The following is a 25693-nucleotide window of genomic DNA, read 5'->3' as shown; positions in this document are numbered from 1 at the left end:
GCCACATGCATGGCATCCTTGTCAGCAACCTTCCCCCCACTCTTAAGCGAACCATCAACCCCATCCCTCTCCCCTGCGCCTACCTCTCACTGCGCACTCCCGTTGCCTAGCTCACCCAGTAGCATAGTGGCCCTGCCCAAGGCCTCCAATCTTCCTACTCCCTCCCCTGTTCATATACCCCGAAAGAGCAGCAAAAGAGGCACTTGCCCTCGATGTTCCCCCATGACCAACCTGCTCACCAGAAACCATCCCATCAAAACATAGGAAACACTTCAACGGGAAAGATTTTTGAGAAAACAAACACGAGCACAAACTCTCAAGTTCAATGTCCTCACTCCTCCCAGTCCATTATCCCTCATGACCTCCAACGCCTCTTCTGGCGTGCCAATCGTTCTCGCGCTTCTGGGAAATCACCCAGAGCCCGAACGGGTGCAGCACTCCAAACTTCAGCCCTTTCCTAAAGAGAGCAGCATTGACCCAGTTAAACCTGGCCCTCCCCTTCGGCAGTTATGCATCCAAGTCCTGGTGCACTTGTAGCTCGTTCCCTTCCCAGGAGCAGCACCTCATCTGCCTTGCCATCGGAAGATCTTCACCTATCCAGGCAGCTCACCTGCTGCGGCCGCCTCATCAGTGCCCGGTGTGCTTGGTCAAAGGCCACTCCCCCATCAAAATCTCCAACATTTTGGCCACGTACGTGCCAGCCTCCACACCTCTATGTCTTTGGGCATCTCCACGATCCTCAAATTTTGTCATCTGGAGCAATTCTCCAGATCCCTCAGCCCCTTTTGGGTCTCCCCCATCACCCCCACCTCGACCACCAACGGGGTCAACTGCTCTTCGTGCTCTCCCATCGCTTCGTCCACTTTCTGGATCACCCGGCCCTGGACAGTCGGCCTCTGTTCCACTCTCTCGATCCCTGATTTAATCGGTTCCAGCACTTCAGTCAGGTCCTTTAGAATCTCCTTCCTCTGCTTGCTGAAGTTTGTGTTCTAAAACTCCACTAGCTGCTCGATTGACCACTGGGTGGGCAGAACAGCTCCCTTGCCCTCTGCCATCTTATCCTGTGGCTCACCACAAAGACTCTCCTGTTTCAGCAGCTCTTCTCACACCATTCCTTTTTTAGAAGTTTTAAAAAAAATTTAAAGTGCCCAATTCTCTCTCTTCCAATTATGGGGCAATTTAGTGAGGCTAATCCACCTACCCTGCACATATTTGTGTTATGGGTTTGAGACCTACGCGGACACGGGGAGAATGTGCAAACTCCATACGGACAGTAACCCAGGGGTGGGATCCAACCCGGGTCCTCGCTGCTGTGACGCAGCAGTGCTAACCACTGTGCCGTCCTCCTCTTGTCCCATTCCTTGTTCGTGGATCCATCCACCAGCCAAACCAGAGGAGTAACACCTACAGGCACTCCTGCACTTACCATCAAAAACTTTGCCTTTTGGTCAGGGAAAAGACCAAAAAATTGCGCCTTGAGCAGGACCACAGGCAAGCACAGTAGCATAGTGGTTAGCATGATTGCTTCACAGCTCCAGGGTCCCAGGTTCGATTCCTGGCTTGGGTCACTGTCTGTGCGGAGTCTGCACATTCTCCCCATGTGTGCGTGGGTTTCCTCCGGGTGCTCCGGTTTCCTCCCACAGTCCAAAGATGTGCGGGTTAGGTGGATTGGCCATGCTAAATTGCCCTTAGCGTCCAAAATTGCACTTAGTGTTGGGTGGGGTTACTGGGTTATAGGGATAGGGTGGAGGTGTGGGCTTGGGTAGGGTGTTCTTTCCAAGAGCTGGTGCAGACTTGATGGGCCGAATGGCCTCCTTCTGCACTGTAACTTCTTATTTTTTTCATAAAATGTTTTTTATTGAGTTTTCATGTTTTATATCCAACAAATTATTAAAGAGAAAAAAAAACCCAGCAAAAATTAACATGTATATTTACAGGTAAGCATCTTCATAATAACAACTGTGGCCGCCCCCTTTAGCCGGCATACATATTTTACATTCCCAATATGGCCGAGGCACATGTTTATAGGCATTTATTTACAGTTTGGTTTTGGGCCTTAGCTAGCCATCAAACCCCCATAACGAACCCGTAGCCCCCCCCCCCCCCCCCCCCCCCCCCCCCCCGGGCTACCTTCCCCCAATTCCCGTCCATTTTCCCCTGATTTCATGGCCACCCGACTATTCTTCCTCTTGTACGTTGGCCACAAACAGGTCCCGGAACAATTGCATGAATGGCTCCCACGTTCTGTGGAAGCCGTCGTCTGACCCTCGGATTTCGAATTTGATTTTCACCATTTGGAGAGATTCCGAGAGGTCGGACAGCCAGTCTGCAGCTCTGGGCGGTGCTGCTGACCGCCAGCCAAACAGGATTCTACGGCGGGCGATCAGGGAGGCAAAGGCAAGGGCGTCCGCCCTCCTCCCCAGGAATAGATCTGGCTGGTCTGAAACCCCGAAGACCGCCACTATCGGGCATGGCTCCACCCTCACCCCCACCACTTTGGACATAGCCTCGAAGAAGGCTGTCCAGTACTCCACAAGTCTGGGGCAAGACCAGAACATGTGGGCGTGGTTGGCCGGGCCTCTTTGGCACTGTTCACATCTGTCCTCCACCTCCGGGAAGAACCTACTCATACGGTTTCTTGTTAAGTGGGCTGTGTGTACCACTTTTAATTGCGTCAGGCTGAGCCTTGCGCACGTGGAGGTGGAGTTGACCCTATGCAGTGCTTCGTTCCAGAGTCCCCACCCTATCTCAATCCCCAGGTCGTCCTCCCATTTCATTCTTGTTGCGTCCAGTACGGTGTCGTCCCTTTCTACCTGTCGGTCATACATGTCGCTACAGTTCCCTTTCTCTAGGATACTTGCGTCCAGTAGGTCTTCCAGTAGTGTCTGTCGTGGCGGTTGTGGGTACGTCCTTGTCTCCTTTCGTAGGAAGTTTTTGAGCTGCAGGTACCGTAGCTCGTTCCCCCCCCAGCTAGCCGAAATTTCTCTGTCAGTTCGTCCAGTGTTGCGATCCTGTCGTCCGTGTATAGGTCCCTGACTGTAACTTCTATGATTTGAGCCATCAAATGTGCGACCGCTCACTCCATGGCTGCCACCAGAAGTCCCCGGGGCTAACTACTTGTTGGAACAAATTGAACGGCACAAATTCAATTTTTGATCTTCTGTAAATGCCAATATTGATAAGACAGAAGCGCTGGAAATGCTCTGCATCGTTGAAGAAAGCGAGCAGTAATGTTTCAGGTCAATGACTTTAAATGTCAAGTATGAGTAGCTACTGAGTTTAGTGTTTGGTGCAGAATGGTATTAAATAATGTGGCATTTCAACTGTTAGAATAAGATACCACTTTTAATTATTGATCAATTCTAAAGAACAAAAGTGCATTGGTGCCCCCTGTGTAATATTTGCTGTTTGTTTCCTTCAGTTTTCTGACGATGGTACCAAGAAGAAGATTAATACCCTGTGCTTGGAGTTGATTGAAGTGAAGAATAAGACTGACGCTAAGGACAAGGTATTGAAGCTTGGCTAATTGCTTTGGAGGGGTGATGTCTGCAAGTATTTCTTCACGGTGAAAGTCTGGAATTATCTTTAGATGTAAACACTAAGTGAGTGAATTTGTGTTCGGTGAGATACAGATCGACCATGATATAATTCAATGGCAGAACAGGCTGAAGGTGCTGAATGGCTGCTTCCTGTTCCTCTGAGATTTCTATCTGAGTCTCTGCAGCCGCTGTTCAAAGTGCAGTTGCCCAATAGTTTCCAGTATAAATGATGGGAAGTATAGCCAAAGGGTCTTAACCTGGCAGCCAAGTTACACCTTTTACTTTCTAAAATGCATGGAATTTGATGCAATACATGCAAGTTACTTCAGATGCAGTTTAACCAGAGCTTTATGTAATTTTATAATTGGTAAAAGAAGCAAAAGTGACCTGAAACGTTTTTACGCAGCAAATGGGCAGGGTGTGGAATGCACTTCCTGAGTATGTGCCGGAGGCAGGTTCAACTGAAACATTCAAAAAGGAATGACACTTGTCTGAAAATGGACAGTGTGCAGAGTTACAGGGAGCAGGCGGGAGAATGCACGCAATTACTCATTCGGAGAGCCAGTGTAAGCATGATGGGCCAAATTGGTCTCCTGCACTGTAACAGTTCTTTTTCTGTGTGAACACTCACCCCTTTGTTTTCAAGTGACTTGAGATAGTGACGTCCCATTAGAATTTTAAATTATTTTAGTACCTGTCTGCTAGTTTTCCATGATGTCTGTACGGGAACCTGAACTCTCTGTTCATAAGAACAAAATAAATAGGAGCAGGTGTAGACTAGTCGACCCAAGCCTGCTCCACCATTCAATCGAGTCATGTCAGACCTTCCCGCTCACTACACCTTTCAGCAGTATTTGCTGAATTCTCCCTTAATTCCTAAGTTCTATCAATCTTTGCCTTGGACATACTCCATGACTAATTTTACACAGCTTTCTGGGTTGGATGATTTTAATCATTCACAGCATTTTGAGTGAATACATTTCTCTTCACCTAGAGTACCCAATTCTCTCTCTCTTTTCCAATTAAGGGACAATTTAGCGTGGCCAATTCACCTACCCTGCACATGTTTGGGTTGTGAGGGTGAGATCCACGCAGACACTGGGAGAATGTGCAAACTCCACATGAATAGTGACCCCGGATCCACAGTGCTGTGAAGCAGAATGCTAATTACTGTGCTACCGTGCTGCCCCAGTCTTCATCTTTGTCCTAACTGCCTTTTTAACTCTTATTCTGAGATCGTGACCCATCTCATTCTAGATTCCCCACTAGGGGAAGCAGCTGCCCTGCCAAACCTGTTAAGCACTTCATGTTTCAGTGAGATCATCATCTCTGTCTAAACTCCAGTACATATAGGCCTTATCTACTCAAACTGTCTCCAAAGCACAATATCCTCATCCCAGAGTCATTTAACTGAACCAGTGTTGCCCTCCATTGAAGGTAACCATCTCCCCCATCAGGCAAGGTGACCAAAACTCCAGCTGTGGTCTTGCCAACATCCTTTTGCCCTTATGCAGTAATTACTTTGTAATACAGGTTTACGTGCCCTTTCTTTTCAGAATTGCTTCCTGTACCTTTATGTTCACTTTCTGTGAATTAATAGATGCACAGGTCTCTCCTGAATGACGTTTTTAATCTCTCCATTTAAAAGAAAATACTTTCCCATTTTTCCTTTGAAAGTGGATGGCTTCACATTTCGCCAGCTCCTAACATTTCACAGCATAAGAAAAAAGGTGCGAATGAGAAAAAGGATAACAATTGCAGCATCCGTTCCCATCTGCTAAATCTGAACAGAGGCGATCAAACCTGAATCTTTCCTGGAGTATATGGATTGCTACTCCTGATTTAAACCAGCTGAGGCTCTCGAGTAGTGACCTGTTCTCCTCTTTCCCCCTTTCTCCCACTCTCAGGACATCATAATGCACTGAATCCTTGCAAACTATGCCAATGTTGTAATTTTTTCTTTGTAAATCTTATTTTCCAATTTCCCAGGAGAAAGAAATCCTGAAGGTATGTACTTCTAGACATATAATGCTAACTTCACGGTTAAATTATGGAGCATTTATTTCACTTAATCTTAAAAGATCATCTGTAAAGTCTTCAGACAATATATTTTATATTAACCTTCAGTTCCAGAATTCTTCTCCCCATGCTTTCATTGTCTATTGGATTATTTTCTATTTCCCTCAATCACTCTGCCTGTAATATCTTGTTTTGCTGCATGAATTAATGGCATGCCATTGTCTTATTGTGTGACTGCAATAGTAGGTTTGAAATATTATCCTGTGATTTTAGATCCAGAAATTTGGACAAGTTTAGAATAATCATTAAAACGGTCAAAACCTTTGGAAGTGTGGTTAAACAATCTTAATTATATAAAGGTTTTTGAGAGTCAGGAGGTGAGTTACTTGCTACTGAATTTCCAGCCTCTGACCTGCTATTGCAGCCACCATGGTTGTTCCAGCTGTGTTTCTGGTCAATAGCAACCCCCAGGATGTTGATAATGGGAGATTTTGTGATGGTAATGCCATTGAATGTCATGGAGTGACGTTAGATTCTCTCTTGTTGGCGATTGTCATTGCCCGGCACTTATTTACTAATGTAAACTTGTTGAACAAGGTAGAAAATGTGTGCATTTTTCATCCTTTATAAATTTGGCACGATTTGGGGTGCATTTGAGTGGAGGTGCACAATGCCAGGTTTATTCCAATTTTCATTTGCAGTGTAGGCACATCACACACCTCCAGTACACTTTTTTTGCATGCTGTGCCCCTCCTGTTTAAATATTTGCAGCTGGTGGCTACACTTCAGTATTCCCTTTGAATGTTACCTTTTTTCTTTATATCTGTTTAAATCCTGTGTTACAGGAGATCAGCTATCTTCAGATTAGTTTGGAAGGTCAAGTGAAACTTCTGCAAGCTGATCTGGAAGCTTCCAAAGCTACAGTGGCTGCATTGCAAGAAAGAAATGGATCGCTGGGTAAGTTCCCATTCGGAAACTGTTTAAATTGAAATGGTTTGCTAAATTTGGTAGGTTATTCCTTAAGATCACAAAACCCGTGCCATGTTTGACGTAATAGTCTCTTGCAGTATGCATGCATTTAATTCTTTTTAGCAGTTAGGGCTCCAAGATGCTCATCATGTCCTTCTCCCAACAGAGGAAATGCACCAGGATACTAAAGCCCACAATGAGAGCCTGGAAGTAGAAATGGACAAATTTCAAGGTAATGCACATTTCAAGCATCCTTATGCACTGCTCGCTAAGAATTTTACTTTGTTTCTGTGCAGTTAACTTGCTGTAATGAATAGTTTGACCTATGAAATGTACACATGTGCAGACCTGTGAAATATTTCAGGAAAATGTTTTGATATTATTAGCAGAATAACATGCTTGTAGATCAACAAAAGCAGAATTGTCTAGCTATGTAGACCATAGTTGAATAAGTTTTGAGTGGCTGATTAGACTGTTCTATGCTGTGGTTCAAGTCTAGATTATGTTGTTTATTTAGGGTGGTTCTCTAGTCCCACAGGCAGCTGGAAAAACAAAATCTGTATTTAAAAGCGTAACATCCAAGAAACAAAGTCAGAATTATTTGGTCAGAAGTTGGGATACCACAGAAATTGACAACTTTCACAGTTTTAAGCCTGGATGTTTGATACAATTTTGCACGATATATGACTGTTATTTTTAAAAAGACTTGGGTGCAGACGTGTTTGAAATGTTTGCTAGCGTTACGATTTGAGTCCATACTGTTTGCTTTCCTTCACTACTTCTGTTCTACCCTCTTCCTGGAAAGTTAGTCTTATTTCTACCTGAGAATATTGGTAAAATTGTGGGTTTTTAACCACTTTCTCATGAGCATAATGTTTATCTCCATTCTGAAATGGGTTATAAATGGGTAAATGCCACAATTGTGATATAGTTTCTTCCTATTTCCACTAGAAAGATTTTTGTTTTTTATTAACCAGCTCTAACAGAGGAGTTGCGTGAAGAGAATAAAGTGCTGCACGGTTATTTGGATAATGCTAATGAACAAATTCAGGTGAGTATTTGGACGGGGGACTGGGGGGTGACGGGGACTTCTGTCAGTACTTGATCTAATTCTCCCTCACATCCTGAATGCTTTGACGCATGGTTTCAGTTTGCTGAGAATATCCAATATCCCTTTGTTTATGACAGTCTGATTTGTGTTAGAAGATTATTTAACTGTGGATATTGCAATTGAGCTTGGTTTTATCTACGCTTTGCCCTCTGGTAAGAGGCACTGGGTCACAATTGGGTGTGTGAACACCTGGTTGTTTATAATGTCATAGGAGCAGAAATAAGCCATTTGCTCCATTGAATGACAGGACTGACTCAATGAGATCATGACTGATCTGATGTGACAATTGTCAACTCTTTTCTTGCATCATCCCCATAACCCTTCGTTTCCTTACTGATTAAACATCTGTCCATCTCAGTCTTGAACATAACTTGATGACCCAGCCTCTACAGCCCTCTGAAATAAAGAATTCCACAGAATTCACTATCCTCAGAAGAAATTCTTCCTCTGGTCCTGGACTTTCCCACAAGGGGAAAGAAGCACTCGGCATCTACCCTGTCAAGCCCCGGAGAATCCTATGTCTCCAATAAGGTTACCCCTCATTTCTCTGAACTCCAATGAGCACAGGTCCAACCTCCTAAACCTCTCTCATAAGAATCCCTCCATACCTGGGATCAACCTAGTGAACTTTGTCTGGACTGCCTCCAATGTTAGTACATCTTTCCTTGGATAAGGGGACCAAGACCGTTCACTGTATTCCCAGTGTGGTCTAACTAGTGCCTTGTACCGTTTTAGCAGGATTTCCTGATTTTTATACTCCATTCCCATTGAAATAACTGCCAACATTCAATTTTCCTTCTGTTACCTGCTGAACTGAACTGCTAACTATGGATGAGGACCTCCACATCCCTCTGTGCTGCAGCTTTCTGCAATCTTTCTCCATTTAAATATTCGGCTCTTTTATTCTTTCTGCAAGGAGCATAACTTCACATTTTCCTACATTATATTCCATCTGCCAAGTTTTTGCCTGCTCACCTAACCTGTCTAGATCACTCTTGTCTCAGCCTCACCACTTGTCCACCTGTTTTTGTTATCCGCAAACTTGGCCATAGTACATTCACTCCCCTCATCCAAGTCATTAATATATATTGTAAATAATTGTGGCCCCAGCACTGATCTCTGCGACACTCCACTAGTTACGCGTTGTTATCCTGAAAAGGCCCCTCTTATCCCAACTGTTCTTTATTAGTTAGCTAATCCTCTTTCCATGCTAATATAGCACGGTAGCATTGTGGATAGCACAATCGCTTCACAGCTCCAGGGTCCCAGGTTCGATTCCGGCTTGGGTCACTGTCTGTGCGGAGTCTACACATCCTCCCTGTGTGTGCGTGGGCTTCCTCCGGGTGTTCCGGTTTCCTCCCACAGTCCAAAGATGTGCAGGTTAGGTGGATTGGCCATGATAAATTGCCCTTAGAGTCCAAAATTGCCCTTAGTGTTGGGTGGGGTTACTGGGTTATGGGGATAGGGTGGAGTTGTTGACCTTGGGTAGGGTGCTCTTTCCAAGAGCCGGTGCAGACTCAATGGGCTGAATGGCCTCCTGCACTGTAAATTCTATGATATGGCCCTCATCATCATGGGTTCCTTTTTAAAAATAAACTGAAAAGTACCCAAATCTATCTTTCCTCAAATCAATGGGCAATTTAGTGTGGCCAATCCACTTACCCTGCACATCTTTAGGTTGTGAGAGTGTGACCCACTCAGAAATGGGGAGAATGTGCAAATTCCACACGGGCAGTGAGCCGGGGCCGGACCTAGGTCTTCGGCGTCGTGAGGCAGCTATTATTATTTTATTTTTTTATAAATTTAGATTACCCAATTATTTTTTCTAATTAAGGGGCAATTTAGCGTGGCCAATCCACCTACTCTGCACATTTTTGGGTTGTGGGGGCGAAACCCACGCAGGCACGGGGAGAATGTGCAAACTCCACACGGACAGTGACCCAGAGCCGGGATTGAACCTGGGACCTCAGCGCCGTGAGGCAGCTGTGCTAACCACTAGGCCACCGTGCTGCCCATGGGGCAGCTATTATAACCACAGCGCCACCATGCTGCCCCAACAACATGGCTCTTATTAAGTAGCCTTTTGTGTGGTACCTCTATCTTACATTTTTTGGAAATCCAAGTGTATTACATCTAATGGTTTCCCTTTATCTATCATGGTCATTTTTCTCCAAGAATTCTAAACTGGTGAGGCACAATTTTCTCCTTCATGAAGTGGAGTCTGCTTGATTAGATTATATATTTTGTAATGCTCCTATATGTTAAGCTAATTGGCCTGTAGTTACATGTTTTCTGTCTAGGATAGCCCAGGTGTGCAGTGGCAAACTGTTAGTGTATGTTGGACATACTTGGACTGTGTAGTTCAGATATTTGCTCTATGTATTTGCTAAACCACAAAGAAACTACAGTATGTATTTGTGTCCACAAATGATATCCATTGTGTAGTTATTTGTTGTTATCGCCCTTATAATTACCTTGTGTCTTAACTAGGATTATCTTCAATTGCTGAAACAGACAGGAATGACATTGCTTGTTTAAATTCATAGGATCTTCACATGCAGTTAAATTCCAAAGTGAGTGACTATGAGAGCAAATTGGATCAGCTCTCCACAGACATGGAGGAAAAGAGCAAGGTAAGGTTTGGTAACTATAGTGGGTCTTTTGTTCGACAGTCTGGAATTTATTATAGCTGGAAATGTGAAGCTGTTTCATCTATTAAAACCTGGCTGAAAAAGCATAATTTCAAGTTCCATTGACAGTCAGGCATGGTCTTGCTGCAGCCGATATTACAGTGAGCCAGTCACGTGGAATCTGCCCACACATTCCTCTTGATGAGTTTCTCTGTGAACACACTGGCTTTGGATTCATATGGGTGGATTTGAGGCCCATTCCCAAGGCTTGAGCACACAATCTGTGATGCTCCAATCCAGTATTGCGTTGCCACAAATCTCGTGCTTTGAAAGGAATATTAAATCAAGGCCTCGTTGTCCTAATTATTAAAATGCCGTTGTAAATGAGTAGTGAGTTTGCCCGCCTTCCTTCACCTGCTAACACAGACTAAATTGATACTTAGTAGCACAATGTTTGTCATTTCAGTGCACTTGAAAATTATTACGCAAGGCTTTTTGGACAGTGACTAGTGTTTTTTTTAAATTGAAGTCGCCCTTCAGTATGATATAACCTGCTTCAGCTGAGATAGATTTTGTAATCAGTTGGGACCAAAATGATTTGGGAATGCTGTTCCATGAGCTGTTTGTAAAGGTATTGGAACTGTAATTTAAGTTCCTTGCTGGCTTGTGATTTCAAGATAGGTGGCCAGGCAACTCGGTAAATGAGGGATCATTGGTTCGTAGACACTACTTATCCGAATATCGACCTTTCCGTTCTCTGCTAACTTAACTGTTCGTTATGAGAAGCTTACAACCACCAAGTTTGGTTGGAAAGTTGAAGAATAAATCTGAAAATTCCATGGTAAGGATGCCTTCCATGCAATATCTGTAGCTGATGGGATTCATTTATCAGCTGGTCTTCGTTTTGCCTTTCATATAAAATCATAAAATGGTTATAGCACAGGAAGCAGCCATTGGGCCCAGCAAGCCCATGTCAGCTCTCTGTACAAGCAACTCCATTCCAATCTCTCCTGTACCCCCACAAATCTATCTTTCCGTCATTCTATTTCTTTTTGAAAGCCTCGATTGAATCTGCCTCCAGCAGTGCATTCCAGATCACAATCACTTTCTGCTAATTATTTTTTCCTCCTGATACCTCTGGTTCTTTTCCCAGTTACCTCTGCATTTTGACCTTCCACCAATGGAAAATGTTGTCTCTTTACTCTGTCCAGACCCCTTGTAATTTTGAGCACCTCTACCAAACCTCCTCTCAACCTGCTACATGGTAAATAATCAAGCTTTGCCAATCTATCCTCGTAGCTGAAGTTCTTCCCCTCTTGAACAATTCACCATCTTTAAAAGTCTTCAGGCTTCCTAAGTTATTTTTAAAATTAATTTACGGGATCTGGGCGTCGCTGGTTAGGCAAGCATTTATTTCCCATCCCTAGTTGCCTTTCAGAAGGTGGTAGTGAGTTGCCTTCTTGAACCGCTGCAGTCCTTGAGGTGTAAAGTGCACCCACTGTGCTGTTATGGAGGGGTTTCAGGATTTTGAGCCAGCGACAGTGAAGGAACCTCCAGGTGGTGCTGCCCCTGTCCTAGATGGTAGTGGTCTTGGGTTTGGAAGGTGTTGACTAAGGAACGTTGGTGAGTTCCTGCACCTTTTAGATGGTTACACATGACTGCTGCTCTTGTCGTTGCTGGAGGGAGTGGATGTTTGTGGAAGGGGGGAGCAATCACAATGGGACAGCTTTTCCTAGGATGGTGTTGAGCTTCTTGTAGCGTTGGAGTTGCACTCATGCAGGCAAGGGGGAGGTATTCTGTTGCACTCCTGCCTTTTAGGTGGTGGACAGGCTTTGGTGGTCATGAGGTTAGTTACCCACCGCACGATTCCTAGGCTTTGACCTGCTCTGGTCGCCACCATATTTATATTGCCAGTTCAGTTCCTGGGTAATGGTAACTCTCAGGGTGTTGATTGTGGGGGAATTCTGCGATGGTAATGCCATTGGATGTCAAGGGGCAATTGTTGGATCCTGTCTTGTTAGAGGTGGCCATTGCCTGGCACGTGTGGTGCGAATGTTACTTGCCACTTGTCAGTCCAAACCTGAATATTGTCCAGGTCTTACTGTATTTGGACATAAACTGCTTCATTACCTGAGGAGTCGCGAGTGGTGCAGAACATTAATATCCCCACTTCTTACCTCATGATGGAAGGAAGGTCATTAATGAAGCAGCTGAAGACAGTTGGGCCTTGGAAACTAACTCCTGCATTGATGTCCTGGAGCTGATGTGACTTGCCTCCAACCACCACAATTTGTGCCAGGTATGATTCCCAGTGACTCCAGTTTTTGTAGGACGCCTTGATTCATACTTGGTCAAATGCTGCCTTGATGTCAAGGGCAGTTACTCTTGTCTCGCCTCTGGTATTCAGCTCTTTTGTCCATGTTTGAACAAAGGCTGTAATGAGGTCAGGTGTTGAATGGCCCCGGTGGAACCCAAGTTCAGTGAGCAGGTAATTGCTCAGTAAGTGCTGCTTGATAGTGCTGTTGATGACTCCTTCCATCACTTTGCTGATGATAGAGCAGACTGATAGGGTGGTAATTGGCAGAGTTAGATTATGTACAGGACATACCCAGGCCAGTGCTGTAGCTGTACTGGAACAGCTTGGCTAGGGGCGTGCAAAGTCTGGAGCACAAGATTTCAGGATTATTGCCAGAATGTTGTCAGGGTCCATGGCCTTGCAGAATCACATGCTGCAGTCCCAGTCCAGCAGCTGTCCTTTTAGATCCAGCCAGCTCGGATGATGGCGGTATTACCAAGCCACTCATTGATGATGGGCATTGAAGTCGTCATGCAGAGGACAATCTGTACCCTTGGTAACGCTCTGTGCTTCCTCCAAGTGGTGTTTAACATGTAGTACTTATTTATCAGCTGAGGGGGTACGATATGTGGTAATCAGCAGGAGGATTTTTTCCCCATTGATCTTTTAACATAAGACTTCATAGGATCCAGAGCTGATGTTGAAGACTCTCAGGAAAACCCCTGCTGTACCGCCCGCCGCCTGTGCTCACTTGAGGTCTGTGCTGCCTGCTGCCCAGCATTTATTGTCCCTCCCTAATTGCCCATGCAGGGGCAGTTAAGAGTGAACCACATTGCTGTGGGTCTGGAGTCACATGTAGGCCAGACCGGGTATGGTTTCCTTCCCTAAAGGACATTAGTGAGCCAGCTGGGTTTTTTTATAGCAATCAGCTAGGTTTCATGGTCATCGTTAGACTTTTAATTCCACATGTTTTACAGAGTTATTTTAAAATTTCCTCAATCTGCCATGGTGGGATTCAATCCCGGGTATCCAGGCGATTTCCCTGGCTCTCTGGATTAGTCTAGCCACAATGTCACTGCGCCACCACTTCCCCATGTTGCCCAGAATTACTTTACGGGATCTGGGCGTCGCTGGTTAGGCAAGCATTTATTTCCCATCCCTAGTTGCCTTTCAGAAGGTGGTAGTGAGTTGCCTTCTTGAACCGCTGCAGTCCTTGAGGTGTAAAGTGCACCCACTGTGCTGTTATGGAGGGGTTTCAGGATTTTGAGCCAGCGACAGTGAAGGAACCTCCAGGTGGTGCTGCCCCTGTCCTAGATGGTAGTGGTCTTGGGTTTGGAAGGTGTTGACTAAGGAACGTTGGTGAGTTCCTGCACCTTTTAGATGGTTACACATGACTGCTGCTCTTGTCGTTGCTGGAGGGAGTGGATGTTTGTGGAAGGGGGAGCAATCACAATGGGACAGCTTTTCCTAGGATGGTGTTGAGCTTCTTGTAGCGTTGGAGTTGCACTCATGCAGGCAAGGGGGAGGTATTCTGTTGCACTCCTGCCTTTTAGGTGGTGGACAGGCTTTGGTGGTCATGAGGTTAGTTACCCACCGCACGATTCCTAGGCTTTGACCTGCTCTGGTCGCCACCATATTTATATTGCCAGTTCAGTTCCTGGGTAATGGTAACTCTCAGGGTGTTGATTGTGGGGGAATTCTGCGATGGTAATGCCATTGGATGTCAAGGGGCAATTGTTGGATCCTGTCTTGTTAGAGGTGGCCATTGCCTGGCACGTGTGGTGCGAATGTTACTTGCCACTTGTCAGTCCAAACCTGAATATTGTCCAGGTCTTACTGTATTTGGACATAAACTGCTTCATTACCTGAGGAGTCGCGAGTGGTGCAGAACATTAATATCCCCACTTCTTACCTCATGATGGAAGGAAGGTCATTAATGAAGCAGCTGAAGACAGTTGGGCCTTGGAAACTAACTCCTGCATTGATGTCCTGGAGCTGATGTGACTTGCCTCCAACCACCACAATTTGTGCCAGGTATGATTCCCAGTGACTCCAGTTTTTGTAGGACGCCTTGATTCATACTTGGTCAAATGCTGCCTTGATGTCAAGGGCAGTTACTCTTGTCTCGCCTCTGGTATTCAGCTCTTTTGTCCATGTTTGAACAAAGGCTGTAATGAGGTCAGGTGTTGAATGGCCCCGGTGGAACCCAAGTTCAGTGAGCAGGTAATTGCTCAGTAAGTGCTGCTTGATAGTGCTGTTGATGACTCCTTCCATCACTTTGCTGATGATAGAGCAGACTGATAGGGTGGTAATTGGCAGAGTTAGATTATGTACAGGACATACCCAGGCCAGTGCTGTAGCTGTACTGGAACAGCTTGGCTAGGGGCGTGCAAAGTCTGGAGCACAAGATTTCAGGATTATTGCCAGAATGTTGTCAGGGTCCATGGCCTTGCAGAATCACATGCTGCAGTCCCAGTCCAGCAGCTGTCCTTTTAGATCCAGCCAGCTCGGATGATGGCGGTATTACCAAGCCACTCATTGATGATGGGCATTGAAGTCGTCATGCAGAGGACAATCTGTACCCGTGGTAACGCTCTGTGCTTCCTCCAAGTGGTGTTTAACATGTAGTACTTATTTATCAGCTGAGGGGGTACGATATGTGGTAATCAGCAGGAGGATTTTTTCCCCATTGATCTTTTAACATAAGACTTCATAGGATCCAGAGCTGATGTTGAAGACTCTCAGGAAAACCCCTGCTGTACCGCCCGCCGCCTGTGCTCACTTGAGGTCTGTGCTGCCTGCTGCCCAGCATTTATTGTCCCTCCCTAATTGCCCATGCAGGGGCAGTTAAGAGTGAACCACATTGCTGTGGGTCTGGAGTCACATGTAGGCCAGACCGGGTATGGTTTCCTTCCCTAAAGGACATTAGTGAGCCAGCTGGGTTTTTTTATAGCAATCAGCTAGGTTTCATGGTCATCGTTAGACTTTTAATTCCACATGTTTTACAGAGTTATTTTAAAATTTCCTCAATCTGCCATGGTGGGATTCAATCCCGGGTATCCAGGCGATTTCCCTGGCTCTCTGGATTAGTCTAGCCACAATGTCACTGCGCCACCACTTCCCCATGTTGCCCAGAATTACTTTACGGGATCTGGGCGTCGCTGGTTAGGCAAGCATTTATTTCCCATCCCTAGTTGCCTTTCAGAAGGTGGTAGTGAGTTGCCTTCTTGAACCGCTGCAGTCCTTGAGGTGTAAAGTGCACCCACTGTGCTGTTATGGAGGGGTTTCAGGATTTTGAGCCAGCGACAGTGAAGGAACCTCCAGGTGGTGCTGCCCCTGTCCTAGATGGTAGTGGTCTTGGGTTTGGAAGGTGTTGACTAAGGAACGTTGGTGAGTTCCTGCACCTTTTAGATGGTTACACATGACTGCTGCTCTTGTCGTTGCTGGAGGGAGTGGATGTTTGTGGAAGGGGGAGCAATCACAATGGGACAGCTTTTCCTAGGATGGTGTTGAGCTTCTTGTAGCGTTGGAGTTGCACTCATGCAGGCAAGGGGGAGGTATTCTGTTGCACTCCTGCCTTTTAGGTGGTGGACAGGCTTTGGTGGTCATGAGGTTAGTTACCCACCGCACGATTCCTAGGCTTTGACCTGCTCTGGTCGCCACCATATTTATATTGCCAGTTCAGTTCCTGGGTAATGGTAACTCTCAGGGTGTTGATTGTGGGGGAATTCTGCGATGGTAATGCCATTGGATGTCAAGGGGCAATTGTTGGATCCTGTCTTGTTAGAGGTGGCCATTGCCTGGCACGTGTGGTGCGAATGTTACTTGCCACTTGTCAGTCCAAACCTGAATATTGTCCAGGTCTTACTGTATTTGGACATAAACTGCTTCATTACCTGAGGAGTCGCGAGTGGTGCAGAACATTAATATCCCCACTTCTTACCTCATGATGGAAGGAAGGTCATTAATGAAGCAGCTGAAGACAGTTGGGCCTTGGAAACTAACTCCTGCATTGATGTCCTGGAGCTGATGTGACTTGCCTCCAACCACCACAATTTGTGCCAGGTATGATTCCCAGTGACTCCAGTTTTTGTAGGACGCCTTGATTCATACTTGGTCAAATGCTGCCTTGATGTCAAGGGCAGTTACTCTTGTCTCGCCTCTGGTATTCAGCTCTTTTGTCCATGTTTGAACAAAGGCTGTAATGAGGTCAGGTGTTGAATGGCCCCGGTGGAACCCAAGTTCAGTGAGCAGGTAATTGCTCAGTAAGTGCTGCTTGATAGTGCTGTTGATGACTCCTTCCATCACTTTGCTGATGATAGAGCAGACTGATAGGGTGGTAATTGGCAGAGTTAGATTATGTACAGGACATACCCAGGCCAGTGCTGTAGCTGTACTGGAACAGCTTGGCTAGGGGCGTGCAAAGTCTGGAGCACAAGATTTCAGGATTATTGCCAGAATGTTGTCAGGGTCCATGGCCTTGCAGAATCACATGCTGCAGTCCCAGTCCAGCAGCTGTCCTTTTAGATCCAGCCAGCTCGGATGATGGCGGTATTACCAAGCCACTCATTGATGATGGGCATTGAAGTCGTCATGCAGAGGACAATCTGTACCCGTGGTAACGCTCTGTGCTTCCTCCAAGTGGTGTTTAACATGTAGTACTTATTTATCAGCTGAGGGGGTACGATATGTGGTAATCAGCAGGAGGATTTTTTTCCCCATTGATCTTTTAACATAAGACTTCATAGGATCCAGAGCTGATGTTGAAGACTCTCAGGAAAACCCCTGCTGTACCGCCCGCCGCCTGTGCTCACTTGAGGTCTGTGCTGCCTGCTGCCCAGCATTTATTGTCCCTCCCTAATTGCCCATGCAGGGGCAGTTAAGAGTGAACCACATTGCTGTGGGTCTGGAGTCACATGTAGGCCAGACCGGGTATGGTTTCCTTCCCTAAAGGACATTAGTGAGCCAGCTGGGTTTTTTTTATAGCAATCAGCTAGGTTTCATGGTCATCGTTAGACTTTTAATTCCACATGTTTTACAGAGTTATTTTAAAATTTCCTCAATCTGCCATGGTGGGATTCAATCCCGGGTATCCAGGCGATTTCCCTGGCTCTCTGGATTAGTCTAGCCACAATGTCACTGCGCCACCACTTCCCCATGTTGCCCAGAATTGGACACTTTCAGTTGAGACTTTGCTTTCTCTGCCTCTGTCCTGTATGCCTATTTGACCACTTCCTCAGCCTACCTTGCTGTCTCCATCAATTGATGTGCATATGTCTCACTGTTCCTGCACCCCCTCTCGAAATTTGCTTGCTTTAATTTGTGCTGTCCTTCCTCCATTCTACCTACCACAACGTACCTCTTTTGCAATAAATTTCATGCCTATGCCCACCCATTCCACCAGCTCGTCTATGTTTCCTTCACCAATTTCCTCATGAGTTCATTGGCCAAGCTTATTATGCTTTTGGACAGTTTCAGGTAATTGGGGTCACCACAGTGCTTTGAGTTTTCAAAATTGGAAGGCGATCTCTGCTTCAGTATGATCACTAAATTGGGAACATTTCTGTGGAAGGCAGAAATCTCATTCTATTGGAGGTAAAGCCCCATCAGGAAATACAGACTCTTACCCTGCCCCTTGCATGTTGTTTGTGTGGCATAAATTGTCTGAATTTGGGCTTGCTAAATTCCTTTATTTCAGGTCACAACAGTCAAGCAACAAGAGGCTGAAAAGAGCCTGCTGGTTGTGCAGAGCCTTCTGAAAGAATCAACTGAAGAGGTTGATGAGCTACAGGGAAAATTGTATGTATTTTTTTTTTTTTTGAAGATGCTACCTCATTCGTGAGCAGTGATCTGAGCAGTTCTACTTTTAAAAACGTTTTGTATAATCTGACTTCTTGAGATGAGGTGCTGAAAAGTACAGAAAGTTCCCAGTTATGTCAACAGTCTATCCTAAATTAGCTCAAGCAGGGACTGGTGATAACAGTTTGCCTCAGTACCTTGAAGTGGGTTAGTAATTGGCTGAGATTTCCCCATCAGTGTGGTTCAATGAGCATGTAGGGCACAAGATGGAAAAAGGGTCCATGATGCCTTTGGTCGTGGATTTATTCCTTCACTGCTGCTGGGTCAAAATCTTGGAACTCCCTCCCTAATAGCATTGTAGGTGTACCTATATCTCAGGGACTGCAGCAGCTCAAGAAGGCATTCACCGCCATTCCTCAAGGGAAATTGGGGATTGGCAATACATGCTGGCCTCGTCAGCAATGCCACATCCCGTGCATTGATTTTTAAATAATGTCTAAGTATATTCCCTGCAGCACGGTAGCACATGTGATTAACACTGTGGCTTCACAGCTCCAGGGTCCCAGGCTCAATTCCCTGCTGGGTCACTGTCTGTGCGGAGTCTGCAAGTTCTCCCTGTGTCTGCGTGGGTTTGCTCCGGTTTCCTCCCATAGTCCAAAGACGTGCAGGTTAGGTGGATTGGCCATGATAAATTGCCCTTAGTGACCATAAAAGGTTAGGAGGGGTTATTGGGTTACGGGGCTAGGGCTTAAGTGGGTTGGTGCAGACTCGATGGGCCGAATGGCCTCCTTCTGCACTGTATGTTCTATGTCTGTGTTATAACTAACACATGGATAATCGTCATGGGCAGAGAAGGCTCGAGGAAGTGAGTGGCCCACCCCTGATCCTAATTCGTATGTACCACAGGCTTGTTGGTGGTGGTGGAATCAGCCTAAAAAGAACATGTCTTTGGGAGAGTAGTGGGGACAATTGTAGGGGTGTTAGGAAGGAGAGTAATAAGGTGCTGAACTTGCCACACAAGAATTTTAATAGTGATATTTATTTCCAAATATATTTTCAGATGGGATTCGGAGCAAACTTGATGACTAATTACTTTTGCATAATGTAAATATAACTAACTATGGCTTGAAATAATTCAATTCCTTTGCAGTGACCTCAGGAGCTGAAAGGCACTATCTAAATGTAAACTCCCAATAATCAGTGGGAGAGTGACTTGCTGCTGAAGAAGGGGGGGTTAATGTTTTATTTGAAAACGGTTTTAAACTTATTTTAATTGGAAATCCTTTTGCAAATATGAATTGCAACTATAATTGAAATGTGATGACATAACAGACTTTATTACATTTCTGCATATTTTAACTTTCTGTTCAGAGCTGTGATGGAGCAGGAGAAAGTCGAATTGGAGAAAGATAAAGTTGAAACTGAAATGAAACTCTCCCTCTCTTTGGAAGAGCACAGGTACTTGTGAGGCAACTGATGCATAAGGGACGGATAGTTAATTTCTTTATCACTGCAAATCTGAGTTTGTAACTTTCAGATCACTTAAAACTGGGGATTGAAATTAATGACGAATAACTTCATTCCCAAATTTGAGTCTGTATTGGGTTAGAGTAGGCTTTGATTATGCAAAGAAATGATGAGGTTATGCACATTTTCTCACTGCACATTGCCACAGTGCCAGAATGTTGACCATTTCTTCCTGTGTACCTTGATGACACTAAGTTTAAGACATTGTTGGGAATGGGGCTGAGAAGGGTTACTGGATTGCTTTGAAAAGGGTTGGCAGAAATGTGGGTTAAATGCCACCCCCATTTGTATACTGATGTTTTTTCCTTTAATAGGAAACTTGCTGAGAATTTACCTCTTCAAACAAAACACTGATCTTTTAAGATTTCCAATCATTTTAAATTTTCTACACATTTAAATGAGATGTGAGATTAATTTTCCAGTGTCTGCATATTTATTTTTGTGTTTTTCTTCATTATTTCTCATCCTCCCCTGGGGTTGGTTCCAAGTCACCATGTGGTAAATTTCCAAGAGACCTTTCTTCAAATGTGAATGTCACCTGAGCATCAACAGAATCCTGAGGTCACGCCAGCACTTGTGTACTTCCAAAGGTGTCACTGGATAGTGCTATGGGTGCACACCTAAGTCTGTATTTTTTTAAACCTAATTTTCTCTCCAATCCTCGCCAACTCTCTTCCCTAGTTTCCCATCGCTCAAATTAAGCAGAAGGGAAAAATCAGCGGTGATGTTCCGGTTGCCACCATGGCTCGGATCATAGAACATAGAACAGTACAGCACAGAACAGGCCCTTCGGCCCTCGATGTTGTGCCGAGCAATGATCACCCTACTCAAACCCATGTATCCACCCTATACCCGTAACCCAACAACCCCCCCTTAACCTTACTTTTTAGGACACTACGGGCAATTTAGCATGGCCAATCCACCTAACCCGCACATCTTTGGACTGTGGGAGGAAACCGGAGCACCCGGAGGAAACCCACGCACACACGGGGAGGACGTGCAGACTCCGCACAGACAGTGACCCAGCCGGGAACTGAACCTGGGACCCTGGAGCTGTGAAGCATTGACGCTAACCACCATGCTACCGTGCTGCCCCTGTTCAGTAATCAGTAATCTAAGCACCCGCCATATTGTGGGTCTATCCATGCTGAAGCACAGACTGGAATTTCTGGTCTTGTGCCTTCAAAAATTGCTTTAGGCCCAGAGTTGTTCATCCGTAGTATAGTGTGAAAAAGAAACATCAAAACCGAGGGCAGCTATGTCATATGTCAACAGTGTTTGCTAACTTAATTCGTAATTAACCAAGTTCCATCAAGTGAGATTAAGTTAATTCATTAAGTTTTTGTCAACCCATTTTATGTGCATTCAGCAATTTGGTTATAGAATGGAATACGTTTTGTCGTTTTGAATTTGAGTGCAGATGCTTGTTTAAAATAAACTGTGGCTGTATTAGAATGTCATTTAATTCAGCCAGATAAAGGCGCAGCTTGGAAGATCTAAGGAGGAGATCAGTCGGTCAGAGGAGCAGCTTGTTCAGAAGGAAAAGGAAATACTAAATCTCAAGAACTGTCTGAGGCAGAACAAGGAGATTCATTGTGAACACATAAAAGATGCTGATGAAAAATATCGACAGCTTGAACAGGAGAAAGGTACTGCAGTATTATTAAAGAATGACTAATGACTGACGTATTGGGGGGTTATCTGTCTCCATAGCACCTATACTTTAATCTTTTTCTGGGAATGCCATTAACTCTGAAGCAGTCACATTGTCATTGTGTCAAATGTGTAAAATTATTGCCTCAACATTTCCATTTTTGAAAAGTCTGACAAACTGGTTGCAAGTGAGAATTTGACAATTCAGCAGTCACTGCCGGGAATTGAGCTCTTGGCTAATGACTGGTTAGTGATTTATAATTGATCTACTGAAATTGAATTTTACCTGCCTTTGTAACATTTGATTGAGAATGTAGTGGACATAAAGCCACAGTGCATTTTAGTGTAACAGCTTGCAGGAGTTGGGAAAGTGTACAAGGATAGGGTTGTGGGTTCTGCTTCTGAGCAAATTTATAGTGGTGTCTTGGTGACTGCACAATGCCATTTGTCAATACTTGGAGATTTGATTGGGTTAAACCCAAATTTGTTTTTGGTGCAATGCACTGCCCACTGTGTCTACTACTGAGCTGGAAGTGGTTGAAAGCTGTTTACTCATTATTTCAAATGGCAAACAGTTTATGGCAGTGTTGGGCAGCCTAAGGCCCATCATGGTTCTGAGTGCAGCCTACAAGACATTTTGATGACTTGCCCACGTGCAAAGTTGTCACATTCTGCTGGTTTCTATCCATGTAGCTTTTTTTCCTCCGAGTATGACTCAAGTGATATTCATATAAAACAAGGGCATATGAAGTGAGGTGTGTGCTGATTGCGTGCAACATTGACTGCGAGAGCGGTGCGCTCCTTGCATCCAATCAAGTGTCAATATTTCTTTTGTTTTTACCATTTGAAGTTGATGGTTCTATTAATACATGAGTGATTAAACATTGTTTGAAAATTTCTGCCTGAATTAAATGTATTTGACCTTATTCAAGGGTCATAGTCAATAAAAATATCCAACTTCAATCTTGCAGCCCACTGAGTTAGAGGGCCATTTGTGGGCCCACTCATGAGTATAGGTTGCCCATCACTGGTTTATGGGTTTGCACTTGATAAAAGTTTTAAACTGTACCTCATTGTGAGTTTGTACCTTAAGAAGAGGGAGAGATTGTTTTAAAAAGGTTTTGCTCATTGCAGGTCAGTCTAAATAACCGGAACATTCATTTGCATTACATATTAATGATGGGTACATTAGGCTTTACTGCTGGGAGCTCAACCTGTTCTCCATCACAAGGGCAGGTGCAGTATGGTTATTGCCTAACTATAACCACATGGCAATTTTACTGCAGTTAACCTTTCTTTTTCTACAGAAGGAATAGAGGCAGAATGTAACAGGAAGGAGCAAAGTTTAACCAGGGAGTTGTCTGCAATAAAGGAAAAACTGAATCAAATGGAACAAGAACTGCAGCAAAAGCAAGATGAACTTTCCTCTGTCAAACAGGAGAAGGTAAAAGTTTTGGAAAATGAGACTGGTTGCAATAACTATACAGCAGCCTGCACTTCCTTTCTAATGTACCTTATAATGCTTCATATGGAAACCCTGCACCCATAATTACTTTTACCGCCATACAAGTGTTGTTTTGGTTTTATATTTGTTCCACTATTACACTGCAGATTGGAGAATAGAAGAACTTTAGTTGTTGTGTGATGTTGATTCCCATTCATTGCTATGGGGAAGGTGCAGATCTCTGTGATGAGTGCTATTGGCTATCCTCTGAGAAGGATGTAAGCAGTTGAGTGGACACCCTGTACCTCTGAAGGCATTCCTTGACTCTGAGTACTTCTCATAGCTGATAAAGAAAAAGGGGTAGCAGGCACCATCACCTTCAAGTCACACACCATCTTGACTTGGAACGGTCTTGCTATTCCTTCACTGGATCAAAATCCTGGAACTCTTTCTCATGTGTACCTGCACCACATCCATAGCATCCCTATCGTGCAGAAGGAGGCCATTCAGCCCATAGAGTCTGCAACGACCCTCCAAAAGAGCATTCTACCTCTGCCCACTCCCCCGCCCGATCCCTGTAACTCCGCACATTGGTGAGGGCTAACCCACCACATCTTTGGACTGTGGGAAGCACCCAGAGCATGCAGACACAGGGCAAATGTACAAACTTCACACAGCCGGTCGGTAACCCAAGGCCGGAATCAAACCTGGGTTCCTGGCGCTGTGATGCAGCAGTGCTAACTACTGTGCCACCCATTAGCTACCAGCCTTTTCAATTATAATTGGGGAAGGATAATAAATGCTGGTCCTGCCAGTGATGCTGACATCCCATGATAAAATAGAAAAAAATGATTGCTGTTCACCTGATTAGCACTGGAGATTTCATGGGCGGATTCTCCCGTCCTGCGGCAGAGCGTCCACGGCGTCACGTTCTACGACGGCGTGAACGGGCCGCTGCCAGGAGTAATTCTGGCCCTTACAGGGGGCCAGCTCGGTTCGGTTCATGTCGCTCCATCTGCCGATTCCGGCGCGAACTGGGCACTGCAGGATCTGTGCATGCGCAATGGCGCCGGTGCCACCGTGCACATGGCAGGGGTACAGGGGCCGGCGCGTAGGAAAAGAGGCCAGGCTGCATCGGAAGCCACCCCCCCCCCCCCCCCCCCCCCCCCCTCCGAAGACCGCCACCCGACCCTTACACGCAGAGTTCCCGCTGGCTGCGAGAAGGTGTGGATGGCACTGTCGGGACTCAGCGTTTTAACTGCAGCCGCTCGGCCCATTACGGGCCGAGAATCGGCGCTCTGGCCGTGAGAGTCACGTGCCGGCGGCGTGGCCCGGTCGCAGGGATTCTCCGGCCCGCTCCATATGTCTAAAATGAACAATGGTTTAAAAGTGCAGCTGAAGAAAAATATTTGTTTCCCAGCAATTGTTTCAGAATATAAATTTTGAATTATCTTTTGGGTCTTGCTGTAGATTTTTTGACTTGCAAGTGTGATTTTCTCATTACCTTAGTTGCTAAGTCACAGGAATTTTTTGCTTTTAATTTGGATCCACTTAGTATGGTCTATTGTTATTACTGTGCACATTGGAAAATATACATTGTCTTGTAACTTTATAGTCCACTTTGAGTATGGCATTATTGTTGTTTTTTAAATTGTCATTTATGCCTCAGTTGGTAACATATTGGCTCAGAGACCATGAGTTACAGCCCTGGTCTAGCATATTGAGCCTGTGCCTGTAATCTGGACCAGTGTTTTTCAAACATTTTTCCCCGGGACTCAAGTTCCCCAACTGGCTGACCTTCGGGGCCCACACCACGTTCGCTTACCCAGTCTATCCTGAGTCAAGGCAGTGTTTGGGACACAAAAGTCGTCTTGCCCCAGGCAGGGGAGGGAAAAATATTCTTGTTCTTTTTCTGAGTTACAAAGCCAGGGTTCAAGTGTGGTCAGGGGCGAATCCCTAATCCAGCTCCTTGCCTGCTCCAAAAACCAATTCAAATTCAAATTGAATCCAATTCATGGTCCCCACAAGAGAGACATACCAGATCTTAGCCAAAAGGCCTAGAAGCGATAATATTCCTGTTCTTAATCACTATCCAGTAGGCATTGAATTCATGTCAGCATTGAGGGAGGACAGGATCAGATAGCATTAACTTGTGACTGGTAGGTTGGATGCTGCTAGCATATATCCCACCAGATGTGAACCTGCAGCACAAAGCAATAATTAGCTTTGGCCCAGAACCGTCACCTTTTAGGCAGAATAGGAAGATGTTATCACCATTAGGATGAAGTAGCATTACAAAGTTTTTCTAGCGTAGAAGTAGGCTGTTCTACCCACTAGGCCCTTATCTGTTTATCCTCTGGACGAGCCTCCTCCAGTTTCTTCCCGAATGCCAGGATATTGGCTTTGTGTGGCAGAGTGTTTAATGGTACTGATCTTGCAACGGTTAGCTCTAGATGATGATGGTGACAGGGTGGCATGGCATAACTGCAGCTAACAGTGCCTTGAAGAAAAGTAGTTCAATTTACACAGTGCTGTGAAATTTATACCTGACAGGCTGTGGCTGCACAATCCTAGATCAAATCTTCTAGATTTGGACAGTATGTGCAACATGAAGCAACTGCTCAAAATAGCAGGGAAATATGATATAACCGTTTCAATTAGTTAATTATGACTGTCTAGTTTACGATTTGCTTTGTGTTTAAAAAT

General features: G+C 45.1%; 1 protein-coding gene across 2 annotated transcripts in view; it reads left to right on the top strand.

Annotated features, from left to right (window-relative positions):
• hmmr (hyaluronan-mediated motility receptor (RHAMM)) overlaps positions 1–25693 on the top strand; it is a 59543-nt gene that overhangs the window by 15686 nt on the left and 18164 nt on the right. Inside the window, exons 6-15 of one of the 2 annotated variants that reach the window (XM_038796184.1) lie at positions 3422–3508; positions 5529–5546; positions 6404–6515; positions 6694–6759; positions 7505–7578; positions 10185–10271; positions 18263–18363; positions 19735–19821; positions 21361–21539; positions 22851–22987. In XM_038796184.1, the coding sequence (XP_038652112.1) occupies positions 3422–3508; positions 5529–5546; positions 6404–6515; positions 6694–6759; positions 7505–7578; positions 10185–10271; positions 18263–18363; positions 19735–19821; positions 21361–21539; positions 22851–22987 (948 nt within the window). The remainder of the gene's footprint in view (positions 1–3421; positions 3509–5528; positions 5547–6403; positions 6516–6693; positions 6760–7504; positions 7579–10184; positions 10272–18262; positions 18364–19734; positions 19822–21360; positions 21540–22850; positions 22988–25693) is intronic. The other variant, XM_038796185.1, reaches the window with a different exon arrangement.

This window comes from Scyliorhinus canicula, chromosome 4 (assembly GCF_902713615.1).
Source record: "Scyliorhinus canicula chromosome 4, sScyCan1.1, whole genome shotgun sequence".
Classification (NCBI taxonomy): Eukaryota; Metazoa; Chordata; class Chondrichthyes; order Carcharhiniformes; family Scyliorhinidae; genus Scyliorhinus; species Scyliorhinus canicula.
Note: the sequence above shows the minus strand (reverse complement) of the source record. Positions and strands in the feature narration are given on the sequence as shown.